We start from the raw sequence: 13,978 nt of genomic DNA, 5'->3' as shown, positions 1-13,978 counted from the left end.
GAGGCATCTGCAGGCAGAGGGGATCAAAAAAAGTCCAAGTGGCAACCACTGTAAAGGAATTAAGAACTGACCTTGGGGGTGGGAAGGAATGAGCAAGCTGTTATGGTGGGACTTGCAGAAAAGATGACACAGTCCTGAGATAGAGAGATGTGTGAGAAAGAAACTCAACATAACTCTACCTAGATTTTGTTTAACAGATGATGGGACAGAGAAACTTGGACAGGTTATCAAGATTCTGTTATCCTACCTTACTACAATAAAAAGCATTCCTGGGATCCCTACCATGCCCGTTGCTTGGCCTAGCCTACTTTGATGAGCTGACATCAGTCTTAGTAGCTTGCTCATTCCTTCCTCTTCCCAAGATCAGATCTATATTCCTTTAAAAGCACAACTGCATGTGGGTGCTGGTTGGCCAACACATAGTGCAGTCATGGCCACCCTCTTCCCATCTCCTCCTGCAGACATATTGTTTGGAAACCATCTTTAAGATGTTGGCAAAAATTCAAAGCAACAAGGTAGGGTTACCCTCTACTACATTTCATGCACCCATTTTACTCCACCTCCCCACAAGGTGAAACTTTGGGGCTCTGCCCAATCTAGTAGTGCTATGGCTACATGCATGTGATTCTCATACACAGACACACACACACACACAAGGCTCCCAACCCATGGATCAGACTCCAAACTTCTGACAACAGATTCACAAATTCAAAGTAGGAAAACATCAGTCTTATGTCACACATTTATTAGTGAACAGTTACTAGGAAGTTGGGCAGGGGGGGGCCAGGAGTCCACTACACATTTGTTTTTTTCCCTGTTTCCATGTCTTTCTAAATGGCTTCCCTAATGAAAACCTCCAAAATACATGCAAATGACTTCCTGTTCCATTCTACTGTTCCATTTGTACAACAAAGCACAGAGGGAGCATTCAGCCGCAAGTTTTTCTGAACTGTTAACACCACGTTCCAAGTTATTCCTGCTTTCCCCACATTTCTTCTCTTTCATGAAGGTCAGCTTAGGTAGCACAACTGGGGTTGCAAAAACAAGATTATTGCTCCTGCATGAATATTTTGTCTTTTGTGAATGAAAATGAAGGCCCAAAAGAATTCACTGCTTCTGATGGCTCAGAAATACTGCAAGGATGCAGTCAAAGTTACATGTATGTTACACTTAAAAGCTGAATATGATACTGGTTGTCCATTTCCTCAAACCATTGTTTTCTTTCAAAGGCATTGACCACACCTGCAGAAATGCCCAGCTGAAGAAATACCTAAATAAAAATTTCCAGGAGTTGGAGATTTATTAGAAATCATGCCGACAGCTCCATCCCTTTCAAATTGCACAGCCATGCCAAAGGGACAGCGTTTGCGTTGTGGTGATGTGATCTTGCTTTCATCATTTTGATAAAAACCTTCAAACCTACAGATGTCTCTGTACCCAACCCTGAAATTCTGACATTGGGAAGGCTTCAGCATGGCTTGATCCTCTCTTCAAACCAGTAGGGCAATGAATTTGTCTCAGAGTTCCAATATGGACTGAGGTTTGCCCTGCCCGTCATACACAACTTCCCTTATTCTATAAATCCATTCAACCCTGATCAAAGGATTAACAGTGTTAACTCAAAGCAACAGTCACATGAGCTGTAGCTGATACCCATCACATCATTTCATCATGCCCCTTGTAAATAAGGTTCTTATATAAGGAAACAGGCATGATGCTGTTAAGACACTCCTGAAAAACAGTGTCTGGATCATCCATGCATGGGTGCTATTTTCCTCCCTTCTGGAAAGAAAAAGTTTAATGGGATGTATAAAATATTATCCACAGTCAGCTTGATAAAGGAGTAGCTCACTTCGTTTTAGCCACAATAAAATAAGAAGGCACAGTCTCCTTTGAGTTGATCTTGACTTCTGGTTATTTCATAAGCACATCACGTAGTTTTCTCAGCAACAATAGGGAAATTCCGCCTCCGCCGCCTCCTCCTCCTCCTCCTCCTCCTCCTCCTCTTTACCAGAGGAACCTATCCTGGGATTTTCTGATCATCTCCCACCCAGCTATTAAGCTAGTTTTGTGAGATTATCCAAGGTCTCTGCCCCTAGCTGACTTAGATACCAAACACTGTTGGCATGATGGTTGGACCTGGCAAGGTGAGAACCAGTATACACAGGAATGGACTGGACTGTTTTATAAACAGAGATGGGATGTGACCAATCATTCGGTGTGAGGGCCAATGGGAAAACTGAGTTGTATGCAATCTGTTACAAAAGAATGGGAGAAAGGAGATCAGAGTTTGAACCTTGGAACATACATACCCAGATTCTTAGCCTCAAAGAAACTGCTGTTTGTAATAACTAGATTGCTTTAATCTGCAATGAAGTATCATATCTAGGATCCTTGGATACCAAGTTCCAAAGAAAGGATAATTACAGAGATGTGAGTGGAAATCTCGGACAATAGTTACAGAAAAGGCAAATACCAAATATATCAGTGTGAGCTGTATAACCAACATGGTTTTAATGATTTCTTCTTTTTCTCCCCCCGATCCCCGTAACAGTCCTTCTTCTTATGTACTCGACAGTCCCAGAAAAAAAACAAACATAATAGAAACACAGGTTACTATTAAAAATAACTGGTCAATCGTTGTTGACGTTCAGTCAAACTCCTTTTTGTTTTGCCACCAACTCACTGTTTAGAGCAGCTGTATTTTACAAGGTGACCGACCATTAGCAGATCAAAATTCAGCTACTGACTTCTGCACATCTTAAATAAAATTGGCACATGCCCAATGTAAAGAAGGGGCAAAAACTGTACATAGATCTCAGGAAGGGAGGTTGATAACAGAACTATAACACAATGCAAATACATTGTGCGATACTCAGAATAAACATCGAGCCTTTGTCCTTACAAAGTAAGTATACTGCATTTAATTTTACAAAATCAAGTTACCCAATTTGCTGGTACAGATCGATCAGAGGCCTACAGGATAGAACAGAGTTTATAAGCATGAAAGCAAAGCCTCAGACAAATTCTGCTGGTGATTTTTTTTCCCTTTCTAGCATCCATAAATTCTAGAAATGTAACCACATTTTCTGTAATTTTGTTATAGAGCTAGAATTAGAAATGTACGACTTCTAAGTGGACCACAACTCCTAACTCATCATTGGTCCTGTTGGCTAGAGGGGGTAGAAATTGTAGTTCAACAGATTAGGAAGACCACACCTTGGCCATTTCTCCTCTAGAGCATCCTTCTCTCCTGGTGACCCATAGAAACGCTGGCCCATAATCTCAACCAGCCTTCTAGAGCATTAGCAGGTAACACTGGCATGGTGTCTGCATTCAGGCTACAGACAGCTTTTATTATTTATTTTATTTATTTTATTATTCAAATTTTGCTACTGCCCATCTCCCCCAAAAGAGGGACTCTGGGCGGTTTACAATAAAATTAAAACTATAATAATAAACAATTAAGATTCTATAAAAAACAATTTACAAATATAAAATACAATATAAATAAGTATAAAATCCAAGAGGTTAAAAAATTCTAATCAGGTGGGAGGGGATCTAAGGTGTGAGCCAACACCATGAATGGTTGCCCACCTTCCTGCCCCACGTGAGACGGCAGAACTAGGTTTTCAGGGCCCTCCTGAAGGTCGGAAGTGAAGGCGCCTGCCTGCCTCACCTCTGGGGGCAAGATATTCCAAAGGGCAGGGGCAACTGCAGAGAAGGCCCACCTCCTGGACCCCGCCAGATGGAATTCTCTTATCGACGGGGTCCGTAACATGCCCTCTCTGCCTGACCAGGTGGGGTGGGTCAATGTTGTGGGGATGAGATGGTCCCTCAGGTAGCCTGGCCCCATGCCATTTGGGCTTTAAAGGTGATAACCAACACCTTGAATTGGACCCGGAAGCAAATTGGCACCAGTGCAGCTCACGCAGTAAAGGTGTCATATGTGCCAATCTAGGGGCACCAAAAATAACCCGCGTGGCTGCATTCTGGACCAGCTGAAGCTTCCAGATACTCTTCAAGGGTAGCCCCATGTAGAGCTCATTGCAGTAGTCTATGTGGGAGATGACCAGGGCATGAGTTCAGAGGGCCTCTTGCTCCAGGAACGGGCGTAACTGGCGCACAACCCGAAGTTGAGCAAAGGCCCTCCTCGCTAAGACTGCCATCTGCTCTGTGAGCAGGAGTTGTGAGTCCAGAAGAGCCCCCAGATCATGCACCGGTGCTCTGTCTGGGGCAGTGCCACCCCATCCAGAACAAAACAGCTTTTGCATAAAGCGATAAACCAAAACGTTCTAAGACAATGTGTCCATATCTTGGAGATATTTAGCTGATTTTACATCTTACCTAGGTTCTATACGTGAGATCTTAAAGCAGAATTGTTTGGGGTGGGGGGTGAAAAAATCTGTATAAATCAAAGTCCTACTCTTTTTTATGTGCACCAGACATAGAATGGACTGGGCTTTCATTGCATGGTCACAGCTGACACCTTGACTTTTTTGCCCCCCAAGCTCCGATTAAAGAGTCTAGACTTCTGTGATAAAACCTGACCTACTGCAACAGAACACTGCCTACTTGTCAATTTAAGCACAAATGTATTTATTGCTCATAGCCATAGAAGGATGGCATTGGAAACGGTGCTTCTTAATTAACGGGCAAATGGATGGGATTAGATGATTTGACCAGATTTTTCATAGAAGAAGAATTGGGGGAGGGGGAATAAATAAATAAAAATCAGAAAAACTACGTTATGAACAAAGAAATCATGTTGCATCAGAAAATAAAAGCAATCATATCTTAATATATTTGGGGCATGGAAGGGAAAGGAGGAAAATGAGAAAGAAAAAAAGAACACTACATGTTTAAATACAGAACCCACAAAATAAGAATTATATGCAAAGTTCACAATGAACAGCATTAAAACAATGTGATTTTGAAAAGAGAAAACAAAATGCCACACAATTAATTGTCAGAGGAAATAGCTATAATGGGGGGAAACGATGACAGGCGAAGTTAGCAAGAGTTTGATGCTTAAATAATTGTTAGCCACACCTAAATTGCCACCAATCCAACTAGTTAAAAGCAACCTCTTAGAACTTTCCAAATACATAGCCGTGTGGCTTTAAGATTCAAAAAGAAAGAAAACATTCACTGCTCCCTGATCAACAGCAGAGATACAAGTAGCAACCTTGTATGATCAGAAGGAATTTGGTAGCACCTTTGCCGAATAACCAGTTTTATTACAAGGCATAAGCTTTTCCTGAGCTACCAGCCTCATTTTTTCCCCACCCTAAATTAATATGGCTCTTCTCTTAGAAACTACTATGATGTTGTCCAAGCGTGTTGGGGTAGAAACTCCCAATGTTCCTACTTATCATGGCCAGTACTGGTTGAAATTTCTGGGGCGGGGGGGTATTTCCAACAGACTTGAAAGCAACCAGATTGGAGATGCCTGTTGTAATATAAGGGCTGTTTTTACAATGTCCTTTTAATGCCAAAGAGGGACGCGGTGGCGCTGCGGGTTAAACCGCTGAGCTGCCGATCGGAAGGTCGGCGGTTCGAAACCGCGCGGCGGGGTGAGCTCCCGTTGCTCGTCCCAGCTCCTGCTCACCTAGCAGTTCGAAAACATGCAAATGTGAGTAGATCAATAGGTACCGCTTCGGCGGGAAGGTAACGGCGTTCCGAGTCGTCATGCTGGCCACATGACCCGGAAGTGTCTATGACAACGCCGGCTCCAAGGCTTAGAAACGGAGATGAGCAGCGCCCCCTAGAGTTGGACACGACTGGACTTTACATCAAGGGAAACCTTTACCTTTACTTTCTTTAATGCCAAAGAGAACTTTGGGGCAAGAAGCTTGGGTTGTTATGGAAATGGAAACTTGCAGGCAAAAGGATGTTTCTCTCTTCCCAGATCTTGGCTTCTAACACTACTGAAATCAAATAGTTAACCTCAGGTAGACAAGTGAGACTTTGATATGTATTAAGTTCTTTTATAGCCCAGAGCAAGAACCAAATTCAGCTTTGTTTACTGAAACAATGCAAAATACTTCTGCAGAGCCACAAAACAGAAACACTGACTGTTAGCACTTGCTATAAAATGAAAGCATGGTAACACACAACAAAAAAGGAATTGTGTGCCTTGCTTGGACAAGCTTTACCATGTGGTTTCAGCTGCCAACTTTGTACTCAGCTTGAAGAACTTAAAGGGATCGGCCTAAAGATATGGCTGTAATCTATGGCACCATCTCTGAATTCTTCCCTCCTCTACATTTTGACCAAGATCCCATCTCTACTCTGCCATATCTCCCTTTGATTTTCCCAGGGGAAAAAGCAGCTGAGGGTCAAGAACCAGTAAAGCAATCATTTATTCCCCAGATTGTACCCCGCCCCCCAGTCTTAAAATTTTATAACTACCAGCTATCTGTGTTCTAGAACTGATATCTGCCACCATAACACCTACTTAGGATCATTCATATGTGCCTTTAAATTGTTTCATTTTTTTAGCAATTGCATTTACTGAGTGGCACATACCAACTTTATATAATAAAAATATGTCATATTTGAGACCACCAAGATCGCCTGATTCATCCAGTTCTCTATGAAATGTATCTGTATGGGGAAAAAAAAAGTAATTCTATTTATATGGCAGAGTTCCCCAATAGGACAACCATGGGCACCTTTGATCACAGACACTTTCATTTTTTAATGTAAAAAAAACTTAACAAATGGACAAAGAACTGGCCTCCAGCATCATCCTGATTCCCAGAATGTCCAAAGTGCCCAATAAGGAATCATGGAAAATAATAAGAATCACAAGAACAACAGCAGCAGCAGCAGCAGCAGCAGCAGCAAGGGATGGCTGTTCAGAGTGCTAACGAGTGGCCAGAAAAAGGAAAAGCATAAGCAAAAACAATATGAAATATTGCAGAAAATATGTGCAGAAAAGGGAGCTCGGGAAAGCATTCTAGAATTAAATTCTAGAATTAAATCCTGACAAGTATTAAGTTCCTTGTATGCTTGGAGATCCATTTCAATACTGGCACTTAATCTCCATTATGGGAAATACACGGTTACAAACATAACTTCGATCCTTCTACCCATGAAGACCTTTCGTTATGGGATGATCAGAATGTGAAAATCCTTCATAAATCTATTTTGGTGGCCAACTGAACCTCTCGTAACATTATTACTTTGGACCAGCTTAGTTCTGTTATAGTAGATATTTTTCAAAGTAGAACGAAAAACAGAGTCTAGACCTTTTTGGAAGGTTATTCGGTTTAATTACTAACTAGTTGACAGTAGTAACTAGTTTTAAAAAAGCATTCTGGTAAATTGCTAATTTGTAATTGATTATCTCCCCATGTCAGTCATTTTGGAAGAATGTTTACAACCTGTTTTCAAAATTTCAAGTGTCTCCACTGGCCTCCAAAAGTTAGCAATCTTTGATTTAGGAAGTGAATAGCCATATTAGAACCAGGATTTCCATATTTCAATATACTTGCACAGCATAATTTCACCTTCTCATCTGTATCACTACTTTACATTCTCATGCAACACCGGTCTCGAAGCTAATTTTTCATCTTGCTTTGAGTATAGAATTAATCAATCACAGTAATGATAACTAGCAGAGAATATGACTTGTAGATGGACTAAGATGCTTCTAAAGCGTCAGAACGATCTTGTTTTAAAATATATAAAATTAGGACAAAAAAGCCACTGTGTAATTGTGATACATTTGCTCATATAAAATTTGGATGCAGGTGCTTACCTCGGAATTTTTTTGGCGGATTACACAGATCACCTGCCTCTGGTTGAACCACGCATCTGTCATCCACCAGCCTAGAGGAAAAATCATAATGTTCAGGGTTTACAATTATTTTTGCATTTATTGACCAAGATAAAGTCCCCAAAAACATTATTTTGATTCTTTGATTTAGCATAATCATAAAATAAACACTACTCCCCAAAATATGCTTTCTTCTGAAAAACACACTGATGTCCAGTTCTGTCAAGAAACTGTACACCAAATAATTTTTATCCTTCACTGTGGAATATGTCTTGCAGAATACATGAAAAAAAAATACATTAGCTCCATTCTTTAGGTGGACTTCAAAGAGACAATGTGACATTGTGAAGGGCACCCCACAGATATGACTTCTACAGGAGGGCTCCCTGTTCTGCCAGCCAAAGAGACTGTCACGTGTCAATGGTTTTTCAACATGCCAGTTTCCTTACATGGCACAGAAATAGTCCAATTACAAACCAACTAAAGGGGTGTGCACTTTTGGATATATCATGCTTTAGCTAATCCCTGTACTTTTTGCTATTTGTTTTATGACTGTTTGTCCAGCTATATTTCTTTTTTTTTTCCTGAATGTGGATTCAGGTATTCTGCTTTTCATAGAATTTAGCAAGCATTTGTTCAATTCCATCATCATCATCATCTGCCTACTAATTCAGCCCTGCTCTACCCTAAGACAGAGTCAATAGCGAATTGCCTAGTCAATCCTCTTGAGTTGATTTAGGACTTTAAGTTTTTAGAATTGGATTTTAAAATTGGATTTTAACTAGAAATGGGAAAAGGGAATGAATGAATGAATGAATGAATTTGCTTTCTTCATTTCAGATTCCTTTTGAGTGTCCTTCCCTCTAAAACTCAGCTAACCTAAAGTATTTGTCTGTGTAATTTCATTGTAACTTTGTATACTCCTTTGTGTATACTCTGTATACCCTTAATGTTTCAAGAAAAAATAATTCTAGATACATAATAATTCGATTTTGTGCCTTGTCACTTGTGTATTTCCCCTATACACAGTTCTGTTCACATTCTAATGTTGTTTGCCTGTTGATAGATGTTGTTTGTTTGCCAACTCATAAGACTGACTAAATGGTGCCCCATGTTGTAAACATTGATAGTTTCCTGATAGGGTAGTACATGTGTCCTAACAGTCAGAAATCACGCTGAGACGAGGAGTAGGTCTCTAGTATTTATTACTGCTACATTAACAGAATCCTAACAAACTGAAGAAGCGTGGGAAAAACCCAGACATAAACCCCAAAGGCAAAGGTGGGTCTGATCTGTGTCTCTTTGAATGGCTGCTTAATTCTTCAGTACTATGCATGCGTTTTCCACCCTGGATCAAGGCCCCCTCCTGCTCGCCATCATTACTCATGACAACATGCTTTGAAAATGGTTCAGAAGAAGGTTGTTCTATGTGAGCCTGAAAAAAATGATGTTGCTGCTTTAAAGAGCTGGCAGTTATTGTCCGGATCACATAGAAGCCTAAAAAAAAGTCAGTCTAGTTTAATGAATAGCAGAAAAGTGGTGTGCTTACATGTGATCCAAACTGCTGTTTCTAAATAATTTTTAAGCATCTCTAGCCCAATTCTCCTAACTAATGCCAATTCTGAAACAATTCCATCCTACTTTAATCTTACTATATCTTCTTTTATTAGTAAAAGGATTAGACTTCACATGTATGCATTAGACACCCAAATAAGGGAGACCATCAATGTTTAAGCAAGATATTAGGGAAGTGTGATCTGATATTTCTGTGACCCATACCATGGAGTTTATTGTGGCTCAGCCTAAAATGTTTATAAATTATGATAGGTTAATATTGTTCTTCAGTTCTCTCCATTGTTCTGATCATTGATTGAATAAAGCATTTTCCATCTATGGCATAATTGATCTGAAAGTGAGTTTTGGAAAAGAAAATCTTTTCCACACACAAGTTTGATGAACCATAATTTTGTTACAGGTTTTTGTTGTTCTCTTTAACGGTTCTCTTTCTTTCATGTCCTTATATTTTAATACTGCCTGTTTGGCTTAGCACATTGCATAAACCAACTCAGTTATAAAGCATGGCTTCCTACAGTATGTAAACCCACTGTCTATTACTACTAAATACATATTTAAAAGCCATTTATTCAGCCCAGATTACAGGAACTCAGTGATTGTATTTCATTCCTTTGATTGAATGTCCTGTTTTATTCTTCTTAGCTTCCATAGTTACTTTTTCTCCTTTTCCCTTGTACATTATTCTTCCAAAACATTATAAATATCCATTACCTGGGACTGGCCTTCTCAAAAAGCACTTGAAAAGCCCTGCCAATGCAAAATTAAGTGACTGAAACAATGTTCTAGCATATTGCAAGTGTTTCTCAACTGCACTGTTTTCCTATTTGTTTCTGGTTGCCATTCAAAACACGAGATGGAAACTGCGAAGTCCTTGTGGTCCATTTCTCTGATTGCACCTTATGCAACGCATCTCCACCTTCAGCCTCTGAGATCCTGCTTCATATTTCACCACTGTTACAAGCATGCCAGGTGAAGACACAAAAACCACCTTTCTCAGCCTTGAAAGCCAAAATGTGGAAATTCAGATCCTACAAGACCAGCTGAATTGGTCTTCTATTCTTTGCCTTTTAGGAAACTAACTGCCCTTGTATTCCACTTTGTGCTTTCAAAAGGTTTTAACTTCTTGCTGCAGTGAATAACCTAGTTCTATTACGTTCAAACAGTCCTACAGCTGCTCTACAGGCCATGGTTTTGAGGGGAGGCTAGAAATGACCTCCAGAAGTAGAATACTGTTAAATGCTGCATAAGTTATAGCTATAGAATCAAGGTGAAAGACTTTTCTGGCCCATTCCAGTTTCTTAACATTTGTTTATTTCTCTGTGACTGATTTTAATATTGTAGAATACAATGGATGAAGTTTGGATATGCTTGTACATGGAAGCTTTCAAGACATAGTATTGAGACTGACTATGAAGATTGCCTCTGGGGAGAAAGGCCTGTTTATGGAGACTCACACAAAAAGTTAAAATCCGTCATTTTTATTCTTCTTCCTGTTTGTCTCCAGTCATTTATTTCATTTTTGTTTTGCTGCATGAACTTCGTGTACTTTTTCCATTTTCCTGTAAATTTTAAATTGCCCAAATCTTGCTATAAATATTTTAGACTTTTACTGTTACCCAAGAAACCCAGGAGCAAATTTATTGTTACAACAAGAACAATGTAGGATTGTTTTTAATAATGCAGAAGTAGACTACAGTTTTTAAATGAACAGCAATATGGCTTAGTCTCTACACTGGGTCTACATGACACACTTAGCAGTGATTTACTTGACTAAACAATTTTTTTAGATTCACATGATTGATTAAACCATAAAGGTACCGCACCGCAATTGAGGTTAAAATTTGGTTGGTTAAAAATTGGATGGTTAGTTTGGGGTTCCATCTGTTGTGCAAATACAACCAGTAAGTTCTTGTCCTAACAGTCAGGAATCACACTGAGATGAGGAGTAGGTCTCTAGTGTTTATTGCTGCTACATAAGACAGAATCCTAACAAGCTGAAGAAGCGTGGGAAAACCCAGACAGATAAACCCCAAAAGTCAAGGCGGGTCTGATCTGTGTCTCTTTGAATGGCTGCTTAATTCCTCAGTACTACGCATGCGTTTTCCCCCCTGGATAGGGGCCCCCTCCTGCTCACCATCAGTGCTCATGACAGTTCTTACAGTCTTATAGATTCCCCTTCTAACCCACACTTTCCAACAGTGGACAGTCATTGTTAAAGACAGAAAAGACCTCCAAGCATTTTCCAGGACATTCTTCTTATATAAATACTGTAGATATTGTATTTATCTATTTATTTATTTATATTCATTCATTCATTCAATTTGTATAGCCACCCATCTCAAACATATGACTCTGGGCAGGGCCTAGCAATTAAAAACACAACCCAGTCGTACAGCCACCCAGAGTCGTTGCACGCGAGATGGGCGGTAGAGAAATTTGATGAATAAATAAATAAACAAACAAACCCTAAACAATGAACAAAATACAAAACAAAAACCCATAAAAGCAGATAAAAAGCATATAGAAAACCCTGTTGTCAGCATTATCAGGTAGATCAGACAGGAAACATGACCAGATAAGCTAATTCTATTTTATTGTAAAGCTACATTAAGAGAATCCTGCAAATCTGAAAATACAATTCTCTCATCGTCATCTTTACAGCCCAAGAATTTAGGAAGGGTCCCTTCTGAGCCTCTTTCTCCTACCATTATGCAGCTGCGGGCTATGCCCTCTCTTATCTGACTGTTCCCTAGGCAGCATCTCTTCGCCCCGTCTCTCAAGGTCATTCCCACATACCATTACCCCTATTTTGCTATCTTCTTGGAGGAAAGAGATAACCTCGTGATCAGAAGAGCACTTGAGTTTTCTGATAGTTAGTAATATGAGGTCCATTCACTATTGAAAGCACAATTTCAACCAACAATTATAGCTTATAGAAGTCTTTTGTGCCTTCTTTACACTGTTAAGTGTTTTAGGGCTGTCCTGCAAATAAATATTATATGTGCAGTACTTGATGCATTTTTTAAATCATTGCTCTTAGACTGTAAACCAATTCACTCAACTGAACCTATGTAGATATAAGAGTATGCTAGGCAATGCAACACTATCAAGCAGGGAGGTCCGACTGGGAGGTCCTAAAAAATCAAAATGGCAGCCATGTGATCAAAGCTACCATTGTTATTTTTCTGACCACTACCATGGCCAAGTGGCCTTTAAATAGACAGAAATAATAAGCAGAGATTCTGTGAACTGAAATAATCAAGGAGCAAGACGCATACAGCTTCAACTTTAATTGGAAATGCATGCAAGCCGCCCCTTCAACTGGATCCTCATCCCTCAGGCCTTGAAATCTCATTTATAAACCACTGGCAAACAGAACAAGCTAGCTGTCATTCAGGCAAAATCCTAATGTGAATGTCCTCACTGTTTCCTAAGAAATTAGTATCCAGTACAAGCCTTGCAAAGGGTGGTAGCAAGCAAAAAGAGGAAGAAACAAAAAAAACAGCTAGAAAGCAATGCACTTGGAAAGCTTTGTATTTTACTCAATTTCTTACAAGGTTTCCTTTCATTGTCTATGGAGAAACTCCTCATTTCCTCTCTACTCTCCATTCACCATTGAAACTTCACAGAGTGACTGCCAGGTCTATGGATTTACTGCAGCGCACAGGAAGTGATAACTAGAAAATGCTTTCCCAGCAAAGAGGAGGATTTGCTTGAGTTGGTATCGAGATGCAGCTGGATGCTTCATTCCACTTGCCACCCTGATTCGGTAGGGCACATGCAGGAAGGGGACATCAGAGCACAGAGGTGCCAAAAATCCAATGTTGATTGCAATCAACAGGATCAGCCACTAACAGGCTTGCAAATCTGTTTAACTTTGCAACAGCTCCTTGAACCCACCACCAACTGTAATATTTTTCGCCTGTTCTGTTTTTACTTTATTTTTAGCTTTTAATGTGATTCTATCTGTAATTCTGTAATAAAAGTTCTCTTCTCTTCTCTTCGGCAAAGAAAGGGGGCACTGGCAGAAAAAATCCTGGCGGTGACCAGGCCCATAGATGTGCTTTCTATATATTCTTGCTACTCAAATGTGACAAATAGAAGAAGTTTAAAATGGTGTCCAGGTTTACACATCATGCTAAGCCATGGTCTGTTGAACATTGTGGCTTAGTTCTCCTATGCAAAGAAGCCATGTGTTTCAATGCTACAAACCAAGCCACTCCAGGAACTGATTTGGGTTCACACATTGCCTATGTCCTAATATGGCTTGTTTGGTTTTAGCTTGAGGTCTGAGTTCATGCCTGCTACGTTTAAAACGAGACAAGCATGAAGCAAATGCACTGAAGAAGAACCGCTCACATGTTGCATTTCTTTCAGGTAATTTTGCTAACTATGGTGTTATCTTGCCGCTGTCTACTGAGAAGGACTGTAAGTCAATTTCATAAAACTTGAAGAAATTGCCACTGGTAACCTACTGCTGAATATACTGCTGAATAAAGCTTTCCTGAAATCAATCTTGACCGCATGGACATGGACATGTAATTTTCCAGGCAATAACATGAAAGTGGTTTGCCATTACTCTTTCCGTGATTTTTTAAAAATATTCAGCTTAGCTGA

General features: G+C 39.9%; 1 protein-coding gene across 2 annotated transcripts in view; it reads right to left on the bottom strand.

Annotated features, from left to right (window-relative positions):
- ITPR2 (inositol 1,4,5-trisphosphate receptor type 2) overlaps window positions 1–13,978 on the bottom strand; it is a 233,566-nt gene that overhangs the window by 195,478 nt on the left and 24,110 nt on the right. For both annotated transcript variants that reach the window (XM_063308132.1, XM_063308133.1), the window contains exon 2: window positions 7,769–7,839. In XM_063308132.1, the coding sequence (XP_063164202.1) occupies window positions 7,769–7,839 (71 nt within the window). The remainder of the gene's footprint in view (window positions 1–7,768; window positions 7,840–13,978) is intronic.

This window comes from Candoia aspera, chromosome 7, assembly GCF_035149785.1.
Source record: "Candoia aspera isolate rCanAsp1 chromosome 7, rCanAsp1.hap2, whole genome shotgun sequence".
In the NCBI taxonomy this organism is placed as follows: Eukaryota; Metazoa; Chordata; class Lepidosauria; order Squamata; family Boidae; genus Candoia; species Candoia aspera.
This window is presented reverse-complemented; position numbering and strand designations above follow the sequence as displayed.